This window comes from Mytilus galloprovincialis, chromosome 12, assembly GCF_965363235.1.
Source record: "Mytilus galloprovincialis chromosome 12, xbMytGall1.hap1.1, whole genome shotgun sequence".
Taxonomy (NCBI): Eukaryota; Metazoa; Mollusca; class Bivalvia; order Mytilida; family Mytilidae; genus Mytilus; species Mytilus galloprovincialis.
The window spans coordinates 28,180,626-28,206,691 of record NC_134849.1 but is presented as its reverse complement, the minus strand read 5'-3'; the positions used below and the strand labels follow the sequence as shown (position 1 = coordinate 28,206,691).

At 33.2% G+C, this 26,066-nt stretch overlaps 2 protein-coding genes across 2 annotated transcripts; one reads left to right on the top strand and one right to left on the bottom strand.

Moving 5' to 3' along the window:
• The first annotated feature begins 203 nt into the window (after window positions 1–203).
• LOC143055297 (uncharacterized) lies at window positions 204–3,062 on the top strand. Its single transcript, XM_076228433.1, has 2 exons — window positions 204–303; window positions 1,684–3,062. Exon 2 carries the CDS (start codon window positions 1,688–1,690, stop codon window positions 3,041–3,043), a length of 1,356 nt encoding a protein of 451 aa, XP_076084548.1. The 5' UTR covers window positions 204–303; window positions 1,684–1,687; the 3' UTR covers window positions 3,044–3,062.
• A 7,219-nt stretch (window positions 3,063–10,281) lies between these two features.
• LOC143055288 (uncharacterized) lies at window positions 10,282–24,710 on the bottom strand. Its single transcript, XM_076228423.1, has 8 exons — window positions 24,637–24,710; window positions 23,685–23,762; window positions 22,285–22,445; window positions 20,986–21,023; window positions 18,775–18,910; window positions 15,888–15,913; window positions 11,699–11,767; window positions 10,282–10,370 (listed from the first exon to the last, which is right to left on the bottom strand). Exons 2-8 carry the CDS (start codon window positions 23,760–23,762, stop codon window positions 10,282–10,284), a joined length of 597 nt encoding a protein of 198 aa, XP_076084538.1. The 5' UTR covers window positions 24,637–24,710.
• Window positions 24,711–26,066: the final 1,356 nt, after the last annotated feature.

Below are 26,066 nucleotides of genomic sequence, written 5' to 3'. Positions count from 1 at the left end.
AATTAGTCGGTGCCTAGGTCGCGAGGACGACATCAATTGTAATTTAAATTGTAGTACGTACTTTCTAACACCTATTCAATTGTTAAAATTTATTTTTGACTTTTATTTGCATTTCAGCTTTTTTTCTATTTGATCGTACGATTGTAAAACGATCCTGTTTCTATTGGTCCACAGTTTTCGGAATTTTCTTATTGTGTAAACAAACCGTGACTGGCGTATTAGGGTAGCGTGTATATAAGTAAACCTTGTTCAGAAACAGTCATCATTCCACAAGTAACGAACACTAGCAGAACACTAAAAAAGGTAAGTTATATATATATGGAGTGACTTGGTTATTAACTATTTTACTTGGCTGCTTTGCCTGTACTAAGTCAGGAATATGACAATTGTTGTCAATTCGTTGGATGTTTTTGAGTTCACGTTTTTTTTTCTATTTGAATTTTCGATTTGAATTTTCTCGGAGTTCGGTACTTTTGTGATTTTACTTTTTGCATTTCAAGTATTTCATAATTTTTTCTCGTGTTTAAAAAAATTGTTTATGAAAAAAGAGTAACGTATTAATTTATTAAGAACGTCTTTTATTAACTCATACCTTGATTTTTAACAGAAATGCTAATTTTACTATACGAGCACTCAGTCTGGTAAAGCATGTTCCAATATTATGGTTAATTGGTAAAAAGTTTAATTTTGATTTGGCCTATATGATTTCATATATCGAGAATTAATGAAGATGTTTAATTTTATAATGATTTTTTCGTTTTATTGTGTTCACAATTGCAAAAAAAAATGTTTTTAAATTATAGTAGGGCAAATAAACACTGTAAATTGGTAAATAAATATAAATGCTTTTTTTTTTTAAATATTTTTAAGAAAGACACACAGTTTGTAACGAATTCCCGCAGAAAAAAATATGCTTGATTTAGTTTTAGAAATTAAAAAGAATATATAGGAAATGCCAAGGAAATCAAGTGAAATTTAAAAAAAAAAAAGCATCTTATTGCATTTTCAGTTGATCATAGGTCCGCCTATTTCATAGAATTTATTGTTGAATATGTTATAATATTTTTTTCACAGTCAATAGCGTAATTGATATTATGGAACTTTTGTGTTTTGTTCCGTCACAAATCGTTTGATAATTTTAAGTTTATTCTCCAAGCACTGATTTTTTATTGGTTATATATAGGATGTTAAATTTTGCGATATATATCAGCCATGTTTAAGTAGTAGTAATTCGCTTACATGTCAGTTTCATATTTTCAACAATTTCAATGTGTACAAATGAAGCTGTGATCCTTTGGATTTCAGTTCGATTGACCTCATCTTAAACAAATGATGGTAAAACAAAACCTATAGAAACTTGTCTTTTCTTATGCTTCCGGAAATGGCAATCACCTTATTGAGTTCACATTCTTAAAACAAACCGATAAAAGATACAAACAGGATCAAAACAAAGAATAACCAACAACATAATCATTGCAAAGAATGAGACACGACGGACGACAAACAAAAATTGTATTTCATGAAAACATAAATAAAAGAAATGTTTTTAATAGCAACTAAACCCGAGACGGTTTTATTTAAATTAAAAAAATAACGGTTGAGAAACCCAAACACATTTTTAAGCTTATTTATGAAACAACATATAGATATTAATTCAAACTTTATATTCTTTTCTATTTGTAGCATAATGAAGTTGCTACTGTTAGCCGTTGCCATATTTGGCATTATCAACGCCAGAACTCTTAAACAGAGAGGACTTTCAAAGGACGATGAATGGTTTGAGCCACTCAAAGCATTAGCCACTGAAGTCATTGTCGAAACTTTCGATATTGAAGGAGTAAAAGATAAAGTTGAATCAACCGTCGACACCTGTATGCAAACAGCTGATGTTACAGATTGTCTGGAAGGAGAGGTTGATGCTGTGTCCGATGCTCTTGGAGGAGATGTATCGAAAGAGGACAGAGATGACGCCAGAGTGAAGGTCGCTGCTCTCGCCGACTTCTTAAAGGCTGTTTATGACACATGCAAAGATGTTGAGGATGAGGAAATCGGAAAATGTGCTTTTGAAGAAGGAAAGCGATTCTGTGCTGCATCTGATTTCGATAAGAAGAAATGTATGGGCGGTGTAATGTTTGTACTTAAAAAAGCTGGGGAAATTGCTAACCGAAAAGAAGACAAAAGAGGCGTATCAAAGGATGATGATTGGTTCGGGCCCCTAAGTGCTCTCGGAACCGAGGTAATTGTCGACACCTTCGATTTGGGAGGAGTGAAAGACAAAGTTAAACAAACCGTTGAAGATTGCATGCAGAAAGATGACGTAACAGCCTGTTTAGAAGGAGAGGTCGATGCTGTTTCTGATGCTCTTGGTAAGGATGTACCACAAGAGGCTAGAGATGACGCAAAGATCAAGGTCGCTGCTCTCTCAGACTTTCTAGGAGCTGTTTATACGACGTGCAAAGATGTCCCAGTAGAAGATCTCGGAAAATGCGCCTTTGAAGAAGGAGAGCGATTTTGTGACGCTTCCGACTTTGATAAAAAGGAATGCATGGGAGGCGTTATGTTTATTCTTGGAAAGGCAAAGAAAATGGCTGAGGAACAAAAGAATAGCGACAAGAGAGGACTTTCAAAAGACGATGAATGGTTTGAGCCACTCAAAGCATTAGCCACTGAAGTCATTGTCGAAACATTCGATATTGAAGGAGTTAAAGATAAAGTTGAATCAACCGTCGACGAATGCATGCAAAAAGATGACGTCACAGATTGTCTGGAAGGAGAGGTTGATGCTGTTTCTGATGCTCTTGGTAAGGATGTCCCAAAAGAAGCTAGAGATGACGCCAGAATTAAGGTCGCTGCCCTCGCCGACTTCTTAAAGGCTGTTTATGACACATGCAAGGATGTTGAAGGGGATGAGGAAATCGGAAAATGTGCTTTTGAAGAAGGAAAGCGATTCTGTGCTGCTTCTGATTTCGATAAGAAAGATTGTATGCACGGTGTAATGTTTGTACTTAAAAAGGCTGGGGAAATTGCTGCCAGAAAAGACTAAAGACAAAAAGAAAGGATAAGAAAGGAGCAGAAAAGGGAGACAATGAAAAAAACGTTAATTGAATTAATATTCTAAATTTATCAATATGTTTTTACAATGTGAAGTTATGATACTCTTTATTTTAAATATAGTATTTTTATTGTATTACTTTGCACTTTTTTCTACCGTTTCAGCAATTTTTTATTCAGGGATAGCTAAGTAAAATTAAAAAAAGGGATGTTGCATTATCGGTCTAAATAAAAGAAAGGAGAACAATACCATAGGGATATTCAAAGTCGAAAACAAACTGACAATGTCATGGCTAAAAAAAAGACAAAAAAAAAGAGACAAAAAACAGTAAACAAAACAACTTAAACACTCAAACAAGAACTCAGTCAAAAACTGGGGTGATCCTATTGATCCGCTAGGGTCAGCGAGACTTCTCAACATGTGGCAGCCATAATGCAAGTACAAACCCGGTTAGCAATTTTATAATCGGGGATATACTCATAAACTCGAAAAGGGATGCTTCATTATTATTTTTAAGTGAGGCGAACGCTGCAAAGGCAAACTCCGAAACAGTGGTGACGTTGCTTCGCTAAACTAGTCAATGTAGCGTAGTAAAGAGGACGTAACCGCTGTTTCGGAGTTTGCTAGAAAGGAATATTCAAACTCATATGTCGAAAATAAACTGTCAATTTCATGGCAAAAAATGAAAAAGAAAGAAAAGACCAACAACATTGAACGAAACATAAGAAAGAAATATAAAAACTGAACAACAAGAACACCATTAAAATGCGAGGGTAAACTTGGATGCTCTGGAAAAATAAGTACCTGTGTTTACGTGTAAATGTTATATAAGAGTAAGTACATCTTTCTAGAGGCTAATGATGTGTAAACTTGGGTAATCTCTTTCAAGTGATTACATGTTGCATTAGTGAGTCACTGACCATGTTTACTCATCATTTACACCTGGATAAACGGTATGTCATTCACCATAGTTTTCAACTCGAAACATATGTTATTGTTTCCATTCTTGGAGCCTGATGATTTCATTGCATCGCGCATTTATATATCACAGTGAAAGCTACATAGTGTTTAAATACGTGAGACGTGAGGCAAGGATACAAAATGAACATTCATTACATCGGTAACAAAATAATTCGGTAACATGATTAATCAAAGTTTAAACCAAATGAAAAATTCTATAGGACCAATCACACATTCAAGTATATGTAGATATGTAAATAATGACGAATTATTGACATTTGTTTGTTTTGAGCGAGGCAATTATTATCTTCAAATTTGGGATGAGAAAATTTAACAATAGATCAATTCAGAAACTTAATATAGAAGTATTATCACGATTAAAATATAGGGGTTGTAAAAAGAGGCATGGCATGTAAAAGTTTCATGATACTCTAAAAAAAAAACCCCAGGATCTTCGATTTGAATGTTCCGTTTTAAATCAAGGCAACAATAGTATACCGCTGTTCAAAAGTCATAAATCAATAGAGAGAAAACAAATCCGTGTTACATACTAAAACCGATGGAAACACATCAACTATAAGAGGAACAACGAAACAACAGAAACACTAAAGTGCAACAAAAATCCAAACGATAATGTCACACAAACAGTAACGAACTATAAGATAACAACTGCCATTTTCCTGAATTAGTACAGGCCTTTTTAAGAACAAATGGTTGGTTAAACCTGGTTCTGTGGCTAGCGAGACCTCGCGCTGTTATGGCAATGTTAAATATAACACTAAAAGGACAACATTACATGACAGGACTACATACAGTACAAATAAATGCAAGAGCGTTCAGGACATACGACTAATATAGATGTCGCTTATCATTTGTTATTCAGCACAGCCAGACAGGTGCCCTCTATTAGCGTTACTTATTCTGTAGGAGGGTCTGGAAGGGGTTAACAGAATTAGTATAGAAAATTGGGAAAATACGTGTTCTTTTTATATCTTGCAGTATAACTTGTCCAATGGTAAAATGCAAAAATTGTAAAACACAGTATTATAGTCCCGGCACAGATCAATATGTTTTGGTTTTCATGCTAGCAAGCATGTCTTCTAAAAAAAATTGTATTGTCCTTTATATAGTGTATATTGGATACTATATATCGATTGAGATGTTGTGGTTTATTTATCACCTCTTCAAAGTTTGTATTAGACTTTGATGTTTAAATATAATGGGTTCGAATATCACCGAAGACCAAACTAATATCGTGTAGGTTTGCTATGGTAAGAACCAAGAAACGACGAATACACTGCAATTCATACATTACTTCATAGTAAACGTAATGCTACAGACAGATAACTCAATAAATAATTGCTAAAACATGTTCTGCGTTTTCAGATCTAAAAGCTTATTTGTGTGAGGCAGTCCTTTTAACCAGAAGACCTAAAATAAGAATCTAACACTTATGTATACAAATAACATTTATTTGAAATGCAATGCTTTTGAAATTTTTTGTAGGTTTTGCATTGATTGGGGAATATTTATTGGTTCGATATCATTCAAAAACAAACACCTATAAAAGGTAAAAATTGAATACGATTATTAGCATAAATCTGACATACACATATACAAGTATTCCCCATTTCCTTTCTCAATTTTATTTATATAAAGTACCATGATCTTTAAAGTTAGCATAACAAAATACAAAATACTGTGGATTATTTAATTTCGTGGGGTACCTATTTTCGTGGATTTAGGAAAACGTACATGTTCTTGGATATTTGATTTCGTGGTTTTGCGAAAGTCGGCATACATGTCTATAAAAAAAATTCATTCGTTGAACATTTAATTTCGTGGTTCACCTTTACCCACGAAGTCCACGAAAATTGGAATCCAATGAATAATAATGAATCCACACTACATGTAGAAAGGTTGTATTAAAATAGGTATATACATATATCACCTTATGGTTACAAATGTCAAATATCATTTAACAATTCTTAAAACCAATTTCTTTGCCATAGTTTCTTCGATCTTTTCAACATTTTTTTTCTCATTTTTTCTATCCGTTTTTGATTTTTCTTGTTTTTCTTTTCGATCTTTTTTAATGCTTTTCGTTCTTCCTTTGACATCCATTTCTTGTTTTGCTTTACATATGGAAACTTGGATGGTGCTCCAAGCAATGGGTTGTTACCTGAAATCATATTATATATGTTATATATATAAAGGCGTAACTTTTAATGTTTTGCAATGAATGTTTAAATATGTAGATCACATGTGTATATTTAAACATTGTTAAACAAAAGGCGACGAAAATATTTCATAAACTGTAAATTTTACAGCCAATTACTAAATTGGCTTAGCTTTTTTACATATTGATAAAGATAAATTATAAGCTTGAATGATTTTGTCATTTAACAATAAACAAGACAATCATAATATACAACTCATTGTTGCAAAGCAAGTAACCTCTGTCATGTCTGTAGACTACAAGTATATAAGTGTGGTTGACAACAATAAAAACAAACATGATCACTTATGATTCCGACAGTCTCTTTGGTATCTTTTTACTTGCTCATACAGTGAAACCTGATTAAACCGAATCCTGTATAAACCGAAAACCTGTATAAACTAATCATGTTTGTAAGCACCGTAATATCAAATAATGTGCGTTGTGAACCTGATAAAACCGAACATCGGCCAAAACCGAACGTAATCTTAAGTCTCAAAGAGGTTTGGTTTAAACAGGTTTCACTGTACAACAATCGTTAACCGTTGTCTCCTGCATGTATCTGATTGTCCTGTTGTAATAGTTTTCGTTTCTTAGGCTCTTGTTTAATGTTCGAACTGCACAAGAAGATTAACTATGCTCGTTTCCACCATTTTCTACATAAGAGAATGTCAGTACCAAGTTGGGAATATGACATGTGTTATTCATTCGTTTGATGTGTTTGAGCTTTTGATTTAGGTATGATATTAATGATTGCTTGAGCTGTACAAGAAGATTTACTGTGATCTTGATGAATGTTTAAGTTGCACAAGCAGATAAGCTATTAGTATGCTCTTTTTGAATGTATGAGCTGCAAAAGAAGATTAACTTTACTCTCGTTGAATGTTTCAGCTGCACAAAACGATTAGCTATGCTCTTGTTGAATGTTTGAGCTGCACAAGTTAATAAACTATGCTCTTGTTGAATGTTTGAGCTGAACAAGTTAATTAGCTATGTTCTTGTTGAATGTTTGAGCTGCACAAGTGTATAAGTATGCTCTTGTTAAATATTTGATCTGCAAAAGTTAATTAGCTATGCTCTTGTTTAATTTTTGAGCTGCACAAAAGAATAAACAAACATATCTATCGTACGCCTACGTCGAAATGTCTTTTTAGTATTCCTCTTTTATAACATTGTTACTCTTCAAAAAGTATGCATACATATTTACCTAATAATAGGAATTAAAAAAAGCAATTAACTTTATCATTTATTTGCTTTTAAATTGAATATGTTCTACAACGTATGAAAATCTAAAGAAAAAAGGATCTTACTCTACATATTTGAGGGTCTTATTTGCCGACATTCAGAACAAAGAACGTTATAATAAAACAATCGGCCTTAGCAATGTAAACGAGGGACGTGTCTTTGAACTAATGGAATTAATTTTTAAAAAACTTCATACCATATCTATATTTCCTCTTAGAAAAACGTCGCATGTATTTCTTAAATCTTTTTACTGAATGTCTTCTCCATTTAGAAGATGAATGCATCCAATATCTAGAACGAAACGGTTTCTTACGTTTAACTGTCCTCCACGGACGTCTCCACCACCCTGAGTTCCAACTTAATCCTGTACAGAACATCCAACAATGAGCGTTACTAGTAGTAGTCTGTGTCGAGGTTGGTGGTGATGTCAGAGCATTGGTTGTTGAAGTCATTGTTGTTGTACTGTATACCAATGAGGTGAAGATGGTTGGAGTAGAATAGATAGTTGTTACTATGGTAGTGTCTTGATTTTTGGTCGTCGTTTTTGGAAAAATGGAAGTTGAGCTTATTGGAGTAGCTCTGAAATTAATAAATTTTCTCTTATGCATATACATAACAGGAAATTCGGACCAACAAAGGTGCAATTGAACTTCTAATATACCCTTTACTGAGACATTCATCCATACACAGGCTATAGCTTTACACAAGTAGAACACATAAACCTAAGATACATCATTTTAAAATAAAATTTTGAAAACGTTCAGTTCCGAAATATTCTATTGAAGTCAAAATATGTATAATTTGCGTACAATCTTGCCAATTATTAATATGGCACTTACATGTGATACGATTTACTTATAAAGTTTGTTTTTTTCTGTTAAACAGACTAAATACATAGATTTTGAAATGAGGGACTTCACAGACATTTATATAATCATAGACATTTGAAAAGTAACATTTAGAAATTTACCACGAGGGTCGGTTTAGAACTAAAATTTAAGACCGAAGAGATGCTTAATTAAACCATTGTCAACGTTGTGTGTCTATGTAACGTCGTCCAGTATACCTTTCTTTGTTGATACGAAGTTCCAGTGCTTTCATTATCAAATTATTTTTTAGAGAGAAAAATAAAAGTGATACTACTATCAAGGGACCCATTGAAGCAAAGGGCCTAAATGGTCAACTGGAATATTTTCTTTGAACCGAACATGATTTGGTTGACCTTCATAGAAATATGTGTCACAAATGACCACAGATATGTATCCCCTTCCCTTTCATGAATATGACCTACCGAATTAGACTATTTACCGGATTTGTAATCACTTAAGCAACACGACGGGTGCCACATGTGGAGCAGGATCTGCTTACCCTTCCGGAGCACCTGAGATCACCCCTAGTTTTTGGTGGGGTTCGTGTTGTTTATTCTTTAGTTTTCTATGTTGTGTCGTGTGTACTATTGTTTTTCTGTTTGTCTTTTTTATTTTTAGCCATGGCGTTGTCAGTTTGTTTTAGATTTATGAGTTTGACTGACCCTTTGGTATCTTTCGTCCCTCTTTTAACTTGTCATAGACACTATCATATCTTGTTTCCCGCGATTTAACATCACTTAATGTGCTGTATTTGCCGCAAGCAAACATAACGGGTGCCACTATGGAAGTTGGAACTGTTTTTCTTTAAGTAAAATATGTGTTCACCACAAGTTTTGTGTTAAAGAGGACCGTGTTTCCTTTGCATTCAATAATTTTCAGTGTTTTATTTTGAGACGTTATAATTTTCGTTTGTTTCTACCGATAAAGACATTCGTGTATTTCCTTCGTTTGCCATTATTTATCCGTGTTATTTCAAATTTTATCATTCATTATAGTGTTTGGGGATTTATATACGTCGATTCATCGGTATATTGTAATGCGTCCATTTCGTAATTTGTAGTGGCATGGTTTTGTGCTCCATCCCCCCTCCCCACCCATCAGACGAAGGATACAAACGAAAAATAGTGTTATGCCAAGTTCTGAAATGAACAAGAAGTGGAAGTTTTCAACGACCTTGACTGGCTGTACGGTCCTTGCATGTTCGGAAATGATCAATGATTAACTGGCCAAAATTCACAGATGTAATTAACTTTTTTTTTGTTCTTTAATTTATCAAAGCTTATAAAAACCTGGATGTGTCTTTTCTGAGGTCAGTACTCGATGTGATCATGATTTCGGTGAAGGCGTTCTTTGGAGACGACACCACATCACTTGCTGACACATCCATAGTACCAGTTGAATATTTCTGTGTGCTCGACATTGTTGATGGATATTCAGTACCAGTTGAATACTTTTGTATATTTGAAATTGTTGAATCAAACTCAGTACCAGTTGTATACCTCTGTGAGCTCGATCTTTGTGAATCCAGTTCAGTACTAGTTGAAAACTGCTGTATGCTAGACATTGGTGTATCCGACAATGATTGGATATCTGTGGATACAAATGGTGGCATGACTGATCTGGATGTTTGACCGGAAGTTGTAAAATTTAATGTTGTCCTTATATTGTCAGTGGTAGTTCTATCGAAGATCCTTATAATTTCTACAATACAAAGATTCAGAAATATTCGCGAAAGTTAAGGGTAAGCCTATAATGCGGGGGGGAAATGAGAAAATATTCCCTGGCAGAAGTTTGATCCTTACTATAGGTCATAATTAGAAAAAACAGAAAACAGAAAAGTAAAGTCTCAGAAACAGGTTTCTGCTGTTGTTTTTTTCTATGGTCAGGTTGTTGTCTCTTTGGCACATTCCCTATTTCCATTCTCAATTTTATTGGTTCTAATTATCCTGATATTCATACTTCAGAAATAAACTTCTATACAACATGTCGTATTTAATAATTAAAATCTTAAACTTTTCAGAAAATCCTGTAATAAGATTCATCAGATAGAGTTTAACATGAAACAAAGATGATATATTATTAAAAACATTTAATTTACTGTAACAAAAGTTTAACCAATAAAAATGGTCATGCATTTAAAACCTAATATACAGTGTCTGTCAAGAATCATAAAACATCACATATGATGACTACGACGAAGAAAACCTTTTTTTTTTAATTATCCAAAGCAAATAAATTGTGTTTTGTGAGGATTCCGACGCTTGAGAGAGTAAATAGTTTGCTTTCCCATACAATATCCGGGTGTTTTAAAATCATTAAGTGGTCAATTATGTCGTGAAATTGAATATATATTCGTGAGAACTAAATACATGTTAACCAAAACAAAACACATTATTCTACCTGTACTCAGGAACATGCCAGTAGTTTTCCATTTGTTGGTTAAGTCTTACGTTAAATTTTGTCAGTTTTATGAATTCCAATCTTTTTGGATTTACCTTGGAAGTCGGTAATTTTGCTATAGTTTTTTAAGTATCCATAGAGAAATTAAAGTACATGACTCTCGAACTAATGACAATCCACTTTGGCTGTAAAACGAGGTTTCCAAATTGTTGTAGTCGTCGAGGCATTGTCGCATTAAGTATTTGTAATTCGAGTAGTTCAAACTAATTAAACGAGTTTCGTTTTTTTGTTTCTTTGAAATTCATACATGATCATTCATGGTTACTAATTATGAATCATATGATGGTATGCCTGTCCACAAAACGAGAATACCTGTTGTAAAACTCTCAAAAGATGTGTTGTGGTATTTGGTCATGAAATTGGGAGCTTTTGAATACAAGTTTTCAGACACATAACATCAGATAGCAAAATACCTTGGTTTTAGAAAAACAGACAACACAAAGACAGCGGTCAACATATTACTTCATAGATAAAAAAAAATATTGCATAGGTAACACGAACTGCATCAAAGCTCTGAGTGGACTCAAGTGCTCAGAAAGAGGTAAGCAAATCCTGCTTCATTAGTGACAAAAAATTGTTTTGTCATTGTAACTGAACTAGTTAAACATGCTGTTAAAGTCTAACCTTCAATTTCACCTCCACGTTTCAAAGTTATCAGAGTAATTCAAATCATTGACAGTAAGCAAAAAGTAAAGTTACAAAATTACTCCGAGGAAAATTCATAATCAAATGGCAAAAACAAACGATCAAACACATCAAGCGAATGGATAAGAACTGTCATATTTCTGACTTGGTATAGGGATTTTTTTATGTAGAAAATGATGGATTGAACCTGGTTTTATACGACAAGGTTCAATCCAATAATTGAATTATACGATTTTTTTAAGATCATACCTGTTGTGGTTCGTTCTGTTAACATTTCGGATTCTGGTGTTCCGAAAGTAACTGAAGTCATTTCCATTTCTGTTGTAGGTTCAGTTGCAGTCGATGTTATAATAGAAGATTTCGAGTATGGTTTTATACTACATTTACGACAGCATCGTACATCTCGTGTATAATTATCGTAGGTAGTACACAGGCTGGCGTTACACAATGACCATCTATCACCATATTCGCATCCTTATGAAATTATGTAAATTTTAAGTCATTCATTTGTAATAAGACACTTCACGGTTAGTTCGGCCATATTAAATAGGGGCAGATTTTATTGAAAGAGGATTACTTTGAAATTATGGGTGGGAAATCCTATGCATGTTCCAAAAACTGCTCTGTGTTAATGATGTTTTCCCGTATTTTATACTATTTTTACCTCCATTATGAAAATCTGCCCCCTATTCAATATGGCCGGACTAACATTTCAGGATTGAAATTTAAAATTTGATAAAATCAAGATATATGAATGTATAACTACTTGCCAAAATCAATAACTGAAGGCACAGATAGCTTTTTCCCTACATATTCTTATAAATATACTAATTAATACTTCAAATTAAGATACCAGATCACAGGACATGATTTTTGACGTCCAGTACCAAATATTTCAATTCTTTTCAGTACAAGGGGAATAGACAACAAAATAGTGCAACTTTACCTCCAATACCAGTGTACTGATCAGCACAGGATTGACAGCAAGTGGTTCTGATCTGTGGCTGATAACAGTCAAACCCGCGAATGGATATCCTTTCCTTACATATATCATTATTGGGTGGTATAAACGGCTGATCTCCAAAAGGACAATCCTCTGTGAATACAAACAATAAGAAGTAAAATCACAAAAATACTTAACTCCGAGGAAAATTTAAAAAGGAAAGTCTCTAATCAAAAGGAAAAATCAAAAGCTCAAACACATAAACAAATGAATGACACCTGTCATATACCTGACTTGGTACAGACATTTTCTCATGTAGAAATGGTGGATTAAACCTGGTTTTATAGAATGTCAGGTTTCTATGGAAACAACAAGGTATGTTTTGAGATTTCGTGTTAGGACGTTTCTTTTTTTTCCGTTTGTTTCAAATTGAATCATTTCCAACGTGTCAAACATGTGGTGTGCAATTAAATGTTAAGGGACAAATTAAGCCGTATTTGGCACAACTTTTTGGAATTTTGGGTCATCAATGCTCTTCAACTTTGTACTGATTTGGTTTTCTACCTTTTTTGATCTGAGCGTAAATGATAAGTCGTATGTCATTTGTATGTAGACGAAACGCACGTCTGGCATATTAAATTATAAGTATGACAACTATTTAATAATATTAAATAAAAAATTCTATCGACAAATACAGATGACTTAAATTAGGCTCCATCAATATTTATAAAACCAAATTTTACACAATCATTATACAAACAATATAAAAAAGATATAAGGACGACAATGGAGATTACCTACCAAGCGTTTCATTGGCTCTTTCAGCAAAAATGCATCTCGCTTCAAAGCATAGCTGAAGAATAATTTTTAAAAATCGGCATTTGTAAAAGTTGCTCATATTTTATAAATAGTCAATATGATTACTTTTAGATTTAATGTAGAAATATTTCATAATTTCAGTATGAAAAAAAACTGGTTTCTGTTCTTTTCCAAGTTACACGTATTACATATAAATATGAAACTAATAATTCTATGATTGAATAAGTTTTATTTTGACATATTTCTTTTCTTTTTTTCCTCTTTATGTTGTACGCTTATCGCTGTGTCAATGAAACTTACTTTCCAGTAGCCAGTACTTCGTTACTGGCATGAAATATGGATTAAGTGTTATTAAAGTTTTCTGCTACAAAATTTCTAAAATTAAGGTATATATCTTCTTCAAGCCGAGCTCTGGTTCCTCGCCCGACTTTGGCTGTAGTTTTTTGTCCTTTTTAATTTATATCTCTTCTTCCTCGTACTAAGCTTTTGATTTTCAAATATTTTGGCCTCAAGCATCACTGAAGAGACGTTCATTGTCGAAATGCGCATACGATGCAGACAATTTGGTACCGTTTATGTTATTATATAATTACTGTAATTATAATATGTGTTACTGCAAAGATTTGCATCTGAGGGTGGTATTTTCTAAAAAAAAAATAAAAAATCATCAACTTACATATTTGTTCCTAAAGAAAGTTTCATTTAAAGCTAGTATTTTTCTTTCTTCTTATTGTCCATATAAAGGCAACAGTAGTATACCGATGTTCGAAATTCATAAATCGATAGAGAAAAAACAAATCCTGGTTAAAAACTAAAACTGAGGGAAACGTATCAAATATAAGAGAACTACGACTCAACAGAAACTTACACAACACCAAAATGTAACACACACAGAAACGAACTATAATGTAATAATGGCCATTTTCCGGACTTTGTACAGGGCATTTAATGAAAAACAAAAAACTTTCAAATTTGTAACTACATAGAGTACTGTGTCCAGGTAGTATTTCCTTTTCTCCAACTAAGTGAAATTAACAGATTTTTTACTAGACAGATTACCATCTCTAAGTAGTATTCCCATGTCTCCTTCTTATCTCAATAAAACTTACAGATTTGTTACGACACAGAGTTCCATCTCCCGGAAGTATCAAGCTACATATCTGGGACTGTGGTACGTAACAGTATGCCCCATAACATATTGAACCAAGATCAGACCCTTGTAAAGCCTGTTAGGAGTATAAATTAGGTATACATATGCAATAACAGAGAATTATTATAACTGATGGTGCGGATAGGACCCTTCATTTCTGTATTCTCTAATTTTTAATGTCATTTTCCCTATTTTTTATAATCTAGCACCCCGTTATTCTCATTTCTTAACCGGTGTTGTCCATCGTTCTTTTTAATCTGTAAATCTAAAGCTGTACCCTCATAACTGTCTTAAAATATAAATCCCGATCAGGTCTAGTCTGAAACTTTAAATATTCTAATGAGATTGCAGTTCATATCTTAAACAATGTTTGCTTTCATTGTGACGTTGTACACATTTTAGTGTACGAACATTACCCATTGTCCTTTAGATTCTGAAACGGCTGATGATTGGTTAAATTATCTAATGAAACTTAGTTTGTTCATATCCTAACAGTTTCATTAAGTTTTGATCATTCTTTTCTATGATGTGTATATGTACCATTGTTTGACTGTTTTATTTTTAGCCATGACATTGCCAGTTTATTTAGACTTATGAATGTCAATTTGGTATATTTAACATCTCCGAGGAGACGTTATTTAAAAGAATTGAACGATGGACAGTCTGTGGGCTGAATGCTTCTAACTACCTGATTGGAAGATATTACGAGACGTGAATCATTTTCATTAGCTGTATTGTTACACGTACCCTGCACAAGAATGATTCTGGACCATAAACAGTTCTACATTGGTCATCTATGTTTACTATGTCAGCTGACCTCTGACGTAAAAATTCTGGTACATTACCAATGTACTCTGATGGCTCTGCTGTCCACAAACAGTTTTCAGTCGTTCTTGAAGGAAAATACACAATATAGCTAAAACAATCGTCCCTTATGGTATTTTTCTAGTATGCATGCCATTGGAAATTAAAGATAAAAAAGGCAGAAAGTTGCTAAGAAATCATTTGACAAAAGTAACAAAACTTTCATAATCAACATTTGATATGAATAACGTCACCCCTCCTACCTTTACTGATTCATTTCTTATATAATTATAGGTTGACTAATTACTTAATAAAATCATAGTGTGTAAGAGTTAACGTAATCATATATACCTGTTTAGCATTCTTGAAACTTACTTTTGAAATAGTCTACGCCACCATTTTCAAACCTCACATATGTGTGTATAACAATTTTCTTAATTATTGTATTTTTTTTATTTCTAAAATTTGCTTTTCAGTATTAAATTTAACATTATAGTACAAAGTACATGTACACATTTTAGTATTATTTATATATAATAGTACATGTATACTTTTTCGTACTATAGTACATAATACATACATATTTTTAAGATCTGTGATGTACTTCTCAAAGTATTCAATGGAACATGATGAAAATTTCCATAAATTTGGAGCTTTACTTTTACTCGGAAAAGTAAATTTTGAAGTCATAATGTTCAGGTTGAATGGAAAACAGTTGTTACCATCGAAATCTTTTCTTGCACCAAGACTGAAAGAATAAAATATAGCAATATGAATTAAAAAATATAGATTGACATGATTGAGGCAACAACAGTATACAAAACACAACATAGAAAAAACAAAAGAATGAGTAATACGAACCCTACATACAACCTGGCTCTCATCTCAGGTTCCGTAAGGGTAGGAAGATCGATCCGTCTCATAATGTTTTCACCCGTCGTCTTGCTCATCTAAGTATAAATGCGGTGATCAATCATTATCAATGATGTCACAATCAAGGAAAATTGAACAGGTTTGTGGTTACAACAAATAAACTCATCATAGATACAAGGATAGATATTTTATATTTACGCTAGATGCGCGTTTCGTCTACAGAAGACTCTCGAATAAAAACATTGCAAAGGCCAAATAAAGTACGAAGTTGAAGTGGATAGTATCCGTCGTCAGCAGTGAAAAGGATATTCCATACAAGTAAAGTAACTCGTGATGGTATTCGTTACAGTGTAAAACAGATAACTTCAACTTAGGTGGTACCTAACACCACAGGGAGATAACTCTGTAAAGTCAGCTAAACGTTTCAATTACGTTGTGTTGTAAAAGGAATATTAAGCTTCTCAATGATCAAAATTGGTCTTTGTCAAACTGCTATATAACCAGTGTAATTTTTCAGACAAACCGGTTGGTTCAAAAAATTTTAAATTTTTAAATTTTTGTTAAAGGGTTAAAGTAAATACTTTGACAAAATTTTATGAAAATTAAACGAGCCAAATTAATTTTAGTGAAAGTGTTGGGTACCACCTTAAAGGTTGGATAAATAGCTTCCTGAAAGAAACAAAATTTTTTTTTTCGTAAAAATTATGATAGAAAACATTAGCCCTGGAATGTATCCTCCATTTTGATGTGAGGGTTGCATGTTGCTACATATAAATGGAAGGATACCAATTGGGAGGCTGATATCTTCTCTTTTCTCGTAAACTTTTGTTTGCAATCGAACCTCGCTGTAAAATACGAGATATAGGTGAAGATGTGAGGCAAACACACCTGCATTATGTTTTATCTCTTTTTCTAAGTTCGATAGGATAATTACATTTGATTAGACAGTAGACATATTTAGTGAGAGTACATCATTGTGAAGTTAAACAATTATACTGCTAGCTTTCTTTCCAGACGTAATAACAAGCTCCTGTATGAAGTCTGCCTCGTATGAATAACAGAACAAGTCGGCAAGAAAAAGAGCACAGTTGGTTCCAATGGGAATTTCGATATCTTTCTGAAAGACACGTCCTTCAAATGTACAAGTGTCAATTAAGAAATCAAGCATCTTGATTATGTCAGTTTCTGAAAAATATTTATTTGAATTGGAGTAAGAAATGACAAAAGCTTTCACTCCCTTGTCAGGAACTGTTGACCGTTCCAGCGCACCTTCTTTATTTCAATATTTGGCTTCTTATTTGTGTAACTTGATTTTTAATTGTCATTGAGGTGCTATCATGTTAATTGCTGTTTAGATGTTCGTCTTGTTTCATAAATAGTCTTGAAACGGAGAAACTTATATAACCTTCCAGGTTTTTTTTCAATGTCCTGGACTAAGTCAGAAATATGGCAGATGTTATGAAAAAGTCTGTTTCTATGTATGGCGTTTGTTTTTGTTTCAATTCAGTGATTATGTTGTTCCGTTGTTTTCCTCTTACAGTTAATATGGTTCCTTCTGCTTGAATTTGGAACCCGGATTTTTTTCTCTCTATTGAGCATAAACTAGCTTAATTGAACCGGATTGTGAATTTTTTTGTTTCCTACTTTCATTTTCCCACCGTCATTTTTCAAAGATGATTTCCTTTGCACGATATTTTTCTCTTTGATGCTGACTAATCCTATAGCAATTCGACGGATGCCATATGTGGAGTAGGATTTGTCTACACTTCCGGAGCACCTGAAATAACCCATGTGTTGGTAGGGTTTGTGTTGCTCTGTCTTTAGTTTCTACATTGTTTTTGTGTCATGTTGTTTTCTTTGTCTTTTTCTATTTTTGTGCTATGGTGTTGTCAGTTTATTTTTGACTTATGAGTTTAAATGTTCCTTTTGTATCTTTCGCCGCATTTCAATTACCCTTTTTAAAGTGCAACCAACTTATTTCGAAATGAAAGGATACTTTGTGAAAATTTAAGCATGGCTACATTTTATATCGTATTTGTATTTTTATAATTTAAGTATTTCTTTATTGAATTAAGAAATAAATACTGCATGCGTGGACATTGGCAATGCACAAAACATGAAAAATATCGGAAAGGAGTAGGTCCGGTAAGGCCACTTTTTGGCCCCAAAATATAGCAGTTTTACAAAATTGTAAACAGTAAACTTTTAGTTATTTATTGGACAGTAGAATGCTTCTGCTACATAAATATGGGCTGTTTTTGACAATACAGTGCACATATATCGGGTACTAGCACCATTAAGTCATGCTAAATCACTGAAATCTTCACAATTCTAGCATTTTAGTTAAATTTTAGACGGTTTTCGTGTATAACGAAAGTGGCCGCATTCGTGTTCATCCTTAATATTAAAATGTAATGAGTATTTGATGATAATACATAACATTATATAAAGGTTGAGGATGAACACGGATGCGGCCACTTTCATTTTTGACAAAAAAACATCTGAAAAGGGACATTTTTCATATTTGAGCTTGAATCGGATCGTTTTTAATGTCAGAATCAGTTAAAATCTTTCACATAAACTAATAGAATCAAATAAAATAGACACTTAAGTGTTTAAAAAGTGGTAAAAATCTTTCGTCAGATGAACCTGAAATTTGAGGCCAAAATCGGTCCTTACCGAACCTACTCCTTTGTTGTACAAAAGACATTCAATCTATGTGAAAAGACTTAGTACCTTCGTCCAAGTTCTTGTGCTGCAATGCCAATTGATCGTATATCAGAAAACGATTCCTCCACTACAGCGACTGGTCCTCCCATAGTTGTGGCCATCAGCGAGATATTTTGACAAACTGATGAAGGATAAGACAAGCCTATAATAAACCAATATACATTATTGATATTTCCAAAAAAATACGTTTTTACATTTTTCTGTTAGGTATTCATTTTGGTCCTGTGAACAATAAACTGCAAAGTGGATTGGTTTATTTTCTTGGAGTTTATATTTCGCGTATTACCAACCTTATAATTGAAGCTCTTTTCTGGACTTTTATTTTGGTCATACGCCAAGGGACATTTTTACGATTTTATCTGCATCGTGAACTTAGCAAAAGTTATACACTTTATAGTACAAGAACGCGATGCAACGTGTATTATATTGCGCATCTTCAAGTTTTATAATGTACAATCACGGACGATCTATGTAAATGTTTCAAATTATTAAGGTATATAACCATGCAATGACAAAGATTTCCCGAACCTTATACCGTTAAAATCATTTGGTAGCAATGGACCTAGAAGTCAAGCTGCGAGTGTTTAGAAGAGTTTAAAGCTGACAAGTAATAGCTTTTCTAAAAAGCTAATTATGTTGATAATTGATTTTATTTGTAGTACCATCCTTTCAAAATATCATTCTGCTGCAAATCGTATTGGGGTAAGAAAAAGTTGAACATTGGAAAGGCCAATATGGTATTTAAAAAGGGTTACAATTTTTGTGTATGCAAGTTGTGCTAACGATTAATTGTTTTTGAAGTTTAATTAACACACACGATGCAATTTTCGTGTTGCTAATTCTTTCATGTTCTATGTAATGGTTTGTGGACTTTTTTCTATAATAATGGTGTTGCATTTCTTCAAATTGATTCAGGTAAACGTAGCTGCACAATCAGTAAGCATCTAAAAATTATTATCTTACCTCCTATACATTTCCAGGAATATGATTGGTTAAAAGCGTCCGCGTGCAAACCGTGTATATTTGATATTAGGTTAGTAGGGAGGCGGGGCTTATCTCATACACGGTTAGTAGTGGAGTTACGTCCCTTTATATTCCTTATTAGGTAAGAAGGGGGCGGGGCTTATTTCATACACAGTTAGTAAAGGTGTTATGTCCCTTTATAAAAAACAAAACGGTACTAAGAAAAAATCTTAAAAGTTCAAACAGACGAAGAAATTGATGATTAAGATTGAAAAAAAATTCATAAAACACATTTAAGGTGGCTCGTGGGTACAAAAATTTTAGCAAAAAATTAAACCTCTATTTTTTCATTACAAATTTTATTTATTACACTATTAGTTGTTACTTTATGATATGGTACAAAAAACAACCCAAAAAAATGATTTGGTTTGGCCCCAGATGACTTTAAAAATTGAAAAAGCTCCAAATTATCTCCCTTTGGTGCAAAAATGCCATTTTTTGGCCTTAAATTTGAAATATCTTTTTTAACTCATCGGTGACCTATATTTTTTATTATTGTTTTCAAATTATTGTACATAAACTAAATAATTGTAAAATTTAAGCGATTTCTTATATTAGGTTATTTTTTTATTTCGATATTTCCTCTTTTCCTTCTATTAGTTCAACAGAAAAAAAGGACATTAACAAAAATGTATGCTTCTTCCAGAGGCAGATTTTAGCTTATATGAACGGTGACCCCATTTTTTTATTTCATTTTTATTTTAAGTATATGATAAAGTTCATTCATGAAAAAATATAGCGAAATCCTATATTAGAAAAAAAAAATTATTTATACCCAGGAGCCCCCTTAAACCTTACAAGTCGTTATTGTTGGCATCTGTTTTTGTAGGATCAATGGAAGTATTTTCTTAGTAGACTTTCTCATTTTGAGAATCACTAGTCTCAATTTCACACGTTAAGATAGTCGGTAAGATAAATTCGTTACATAGTGTGCTAGTGACGTAATACGGTATATATGGGGTCAGTAAATTCCATATGGGAATTCGAGCTTCGCTCTCACCCCATATCGAATTTACTGACCCCATATATACCGTATTAGGTCACTAGCACGGTATATATGGGGTCAGTAAATTCCATATGGGAATTCGAGCTTCGCTCTCACCCCATATCGAATTTACTGACCCCATATATACCGTATTAGGTCACTAGCACACTATGTAACTAATAATATCTTTCGACACATTGTTCATTTACCTGTATTTGAAGCTGATCCTCCATAAGTCAGATTGTATCTGGAATAAAAAAGAGAAAAGGGAATTAAAATGAAAGCTGACGACGAAGTGTTTTTTTTTTTTTTTTTTTATGAAAAAAACTAAACCAATGATTTAAACTTGTTTAACTGCTTTGACAGACAATCGAAATTCAATGTAAAACATGCTAATGTAACTGTCCCCTTTCAGGAAGCTTATCAGTGGAGAGTCGTGGTGTAGTGGTTAGTGCCTGGATTGATTCCCGGTCGGGGATGAAAATTTCAGGAACTGAATTTTCGGCTCTCCCTTGACACCATTTGCGAGTATGGTCTTCAGGAAACGATGATAGTCCGTCGAAAGGGGGCGATAAATGGCTGACCCGTGTTAAGAGAGAGACATATCTCTTGCACGTAAAAGACAACCTTGTAGATTTCGAAAAAGAGCAGGCTAATGCCGCTACAAGGCAGCACTAGCACCCGCGAAGTGAAAAGGGATTAATATAAGTTGCAAAACTTGTTTCCCAATCCACTATAAATAAATATGTTTAAACTAGTGGTTGTGTTAAGTATTAGGTGTCCCTGTATTTCACGGTTATAGTTAGGTTAGTGTGTGTTATACGTGGGTGTTGGGTTTAGTAACGGCTTAAATGTAACGGTCCCCAGTCAGTAAGCTCCGAAATCCTTACTCAGGCGCTTCTAGTTGTCCTACTGCCAGTTGTTGTGTTTAGTATTAGGTGTCCCTGTATTTTGCGGTTATAATTTGGTTAGGGTTTGTTATAAGTGGGTGTTGGGTTTAGTAACGGTAAGGTACGTCAAGATAGGTCAAATTGAATGTTTGTTCGTTCATAAGATGTTGAGAAATCTGTACTATCCTTTTTTAAAGGTTAAGAGATACGATTAGTTTAATGTAGCTCTATATTGGGGCCCTAAAGGTAAAATAATGTCTAGTGTTCAGGCGTTAAAGATTGTAAGGTAGCTGGTTTCGACACTTATGTTATTTTTGGAGACCTCACACTAACCTTTACATGTATAATTTGGTTTTAATGATAGAACATACACCAAACAAATACAATTCATTTTGAAATGTTACCTATACTACGGTCTCTGGTGGTGTATGCAAGTGAGGGGCGGATCCAGCCATTTTAAAAAGGGGATTTCCCAACCCAAAGTAAAGGGGTTCCAACTATATGCTCCCATTCAAATGCATTGATCGTCCAAAAAAAGGGGGATTCCAACCCCCATGACCCCCCCCCCACCCCTGGATCCGACAATGCAAGTGTTAATGTTGGCATTTGTCTACAAACCCAGAAAACAAAATGGCGTAGTCGAAGTTTGGTAAATCAGGTGTGGACACTATCCAGTTCAGGAATAGATCCAGAGCTGATGCTGTGTCGACCATTTCTCTGGAGGATCCAACTTCTGGCGCCTGTTTTATTTGTGTGGTCCATACAGAGGTTTCTGGTTTCTACAACATTTAAATAAATATCTTTGTTAACCATGTGTCTTGTACCATAACCGACGTCCGTAGTATTGTTTGTGGTTTTTATTCATGACAATTTTTTTTAAACTTGTTGTCTTCATATTTTTTCTTTTTAACTAGCTGTTTATTATCGCCTTAAAAACTACCAAAAATAAATAGAAATATGAAAAAGAAACATGTATCTTCTCCATAAAGTTGTGTCCGTGCTTTATCAGCTATTGCATTTTTAATTTTTCTTTAAGGAGGCTCGAGGGTATAAAAATTTCAGAAAAAAATCAAACATTTGTTTTTCATTACAAATTTTATTTCTTTCCTTTTGTAGTTGTTACTTTATCATATGGTACAAAAATCATTCAAAACAATCAATTCGTGTTGGCCCCAGATGACTTTCAAAATGTATACATCATTGAAAAAGTTCCAAATTATCTCCCTTTGGTGGAAAAATGCCATTTTTTGGCTCTAAAATTGAAATATCTTTTTCAACTCATCGGTGACCTATCTTTTTTAATATAATTTCCATATAAGCTGTACTTAAACTAAATTTTTGTAAAATTTTAGCGATTTCTGTAATAAATTTCTTTTTTTTATTTCGATATTACCTTTATTTCTCCTATTACTTCAACAGAAAAAAAACACCTTTACAAAAATGTATGCTTCTTTCGAAGGCAGATTATGAGCGCAAATGAACGGTGACCCCACTTTTTTATTTTATTTTTCTATTAACTATAAGATAGATAAAGTTCATTTATAGAAAAATATAGAGAAATCCTATATAAATGATTTAGACCCGCGAACCCCCTTAAATATACAAATTTCAGGTCTCTTAAAATTATAAAAATAATGATTTGATATATTTGAGACGAAGTGTTGAATTTAAATCTGACAGTTCACAGTCTGAGTTTAATCATACTTTATGATAAAAGTTCATACATTCCCTAAATGATTAAGAAATAATTGATGCAAGCTATACTTTCTTGTAGTTTTAACATGGGTAGGCATTATATTCGTGATTATTTTTGCCCGAGCGATAGTGAGGGCTAAAATAAACCCCGAATATAATGCCTTATATGAAATATATCAAATGCATGCCAATTTGATAAAATTCATTATTCTGTAGTAGTCAATATACGCATGTGCAAACAAATTTTATTGGATTTAGAGCAGACATTGGGTTTATTCACAAAGCGAAAGAAGCACGTCATATTAGAATTCTAAGTATAATACCTTTGAAACATTGAGATCGCTGTACTTCAGAGAAAACTTCAATTCTGAGCTTTCTATTCCTTTATAGCGTCTGTTCATCTGTTAAATAATTAAATAATAATGATGTGTTCCAAAGCTTGAACCAAAGAATAAATCGTACAAGCAGTGTACTTTTTATATGAAAGTCAATAAATTCATTGCAATTGAAGATTTAATGTGTGGGGGAAGTTTCATATTCTTGCAAGCTACTATTTGGCCTACGGAATTAAAATAAGTTATATGATTTTTAAAGCATTTCTTAGAAGTTCGTGGTTTATACATATGTTTTGTCATAAATTTGATACTTTTGTGATGGTGATGAATATCGCCATCAATGTATATTTAGGGAGCTACCATTTGATTTTTATGGGGGGGCTAGGATGAAAAATTGTGTCCTGCTTTTTTTTTTAGTTGTAATCTCTGTCCTGCCTTTTTATTTTTTACTCTATTCGGTCCTGCCTTTTTTTTTACTAGTTTATCCTGACTTTTTTTACACAAATTGTCATCCTGCCTTTTTTTTTTAACAAGTTTCTCATCCTGCCTTTTTTTTTTACTCAAAACTCCTGTCCTGCATATTTTTTTCAAATTTCATCCTAGCCCCCCCATAAAAATCAAATGGTAGCTCCCTTATGAAGTATCATTTGTGCATGCATGTTGCATTTGTTTTGCTATGTTGTTTGCTTATTTTTTTCTGATACGGGTTAACAATGTACAAAAAATAAGTGTATATGATATGATTGCCTGTAATAAGACAACTAAAGGACAGTTGTCTCATTGGCACTCACACCACATCTTCCTATATCTATTATATGTTTTAGTTGTTTTTTCTCCATCAAATTGGACAATACAACGTTATCTTGCTATGAAAACAATGTCAAATGTGTTAATCAGTTTAAAAAACTTTCTCTCAAAAGTAAAGTAGTAAAATACTAACTCCGTCAAAAATCCTTGCATAGTAAATTTCAATGTGGTTTTCTGCATCTGTCGCACTGCCATTAGAAAAGTCTAAAAACCTTAAAATAGAATACCAAATGAATAGAGACAAATCGGTTCAGATCTACTTTTTTTTTAAAAATGTTGTTGCAAATGACAAAACACATGAAACAATAGTTAAAAGCTTGATCGTTGCCTGCTTAACATCCTGTGGCAAATAGTTCTTGCATAATGATATTTAAGTTATACAATAGGAAATATATTATAAAAAGTGGGGCTACCGAGATGAAGGATTGACCATGTTGGCCTCTGTAAATATTTTTCCATTTTGTACCCTTAGTTTTAATGACACGCTTCTATCATTGCAATTTTATATGAGCGTTCAGCTTGGAGATGTATATTCAAAGAGGGGGGGGGGGGGGGGGGGGGGTCTTCAAAGTGCTGCCTGATGTTGTTACATCTATAAATGGAATCTCAATCTCAAACAATGATAAATTCTTCACTTTGACAAAACTCCAATTAGAAGTTTTAACTAATTTTCGTATACTAAAAAAAAAAAAAATTGTATAAGATACGCCATTCCCGTTATTTTCAAAATCAAAAATAAAGTAGAGACGACTTTTCATCATAATCTCATGTAAAAAAATCAAAACAACACGTTTAATAATTTCAATGCGTCCGAAGCGCTTTTCTGGATTTACCTTCATCAGGAACACTCAAAGCCAAACATTTGAAGTCCGAGGATGTATAAGTACCGAAATTATTGAAGAGCTATATGACAAAAATACCTACAACTGATATCCAAATTCATCTAAAGTCAACTTTGCCTGAGGGAGTTGAAACCTTAGTTTCCTAATTATTTCAAAATTTATAAACGGTCAATTTTAGTAAAGTTTGTTAAATCATGTCAGTACCAAAATACTGACTAATGAGGTGATGATACCCTCGGGGACTGATAGTCCACCAGCAGTGGTATCGACCTGGTCAACTGTAATCAGCAAGACTCAATGTGGTACCAGCACTTTGACTAAAATTAATTTGGCCCGCTTAATTTTCATTAAATTTTAACAAAATATTTTATTTGACCCTTTAACAAAAATATAAAAATTTCAAAAAACATGATCCACACACTTTATGTGATATTGATATTCGTGAACAGTCTATCTTCGTATGTGTAAGAGAATGATAATCCCATTCTTCATGATTATGTACGAGCAATAGCGAAAGAGACGACTTACTTGCCGTTTATATATGGCATAGTCTACTACAAACAATACCTCTATAGTTTAATTGAACTTACCGTTTGAATATGGCATAGTTTAATACTAACAATACCTCTATAGTTAGATTGTACTTACCGTTTGTAGATGGCGTAGTCTACTACAAACATTATACCTCTATAGTTAGATTGTACTTACCGTTTATATATGG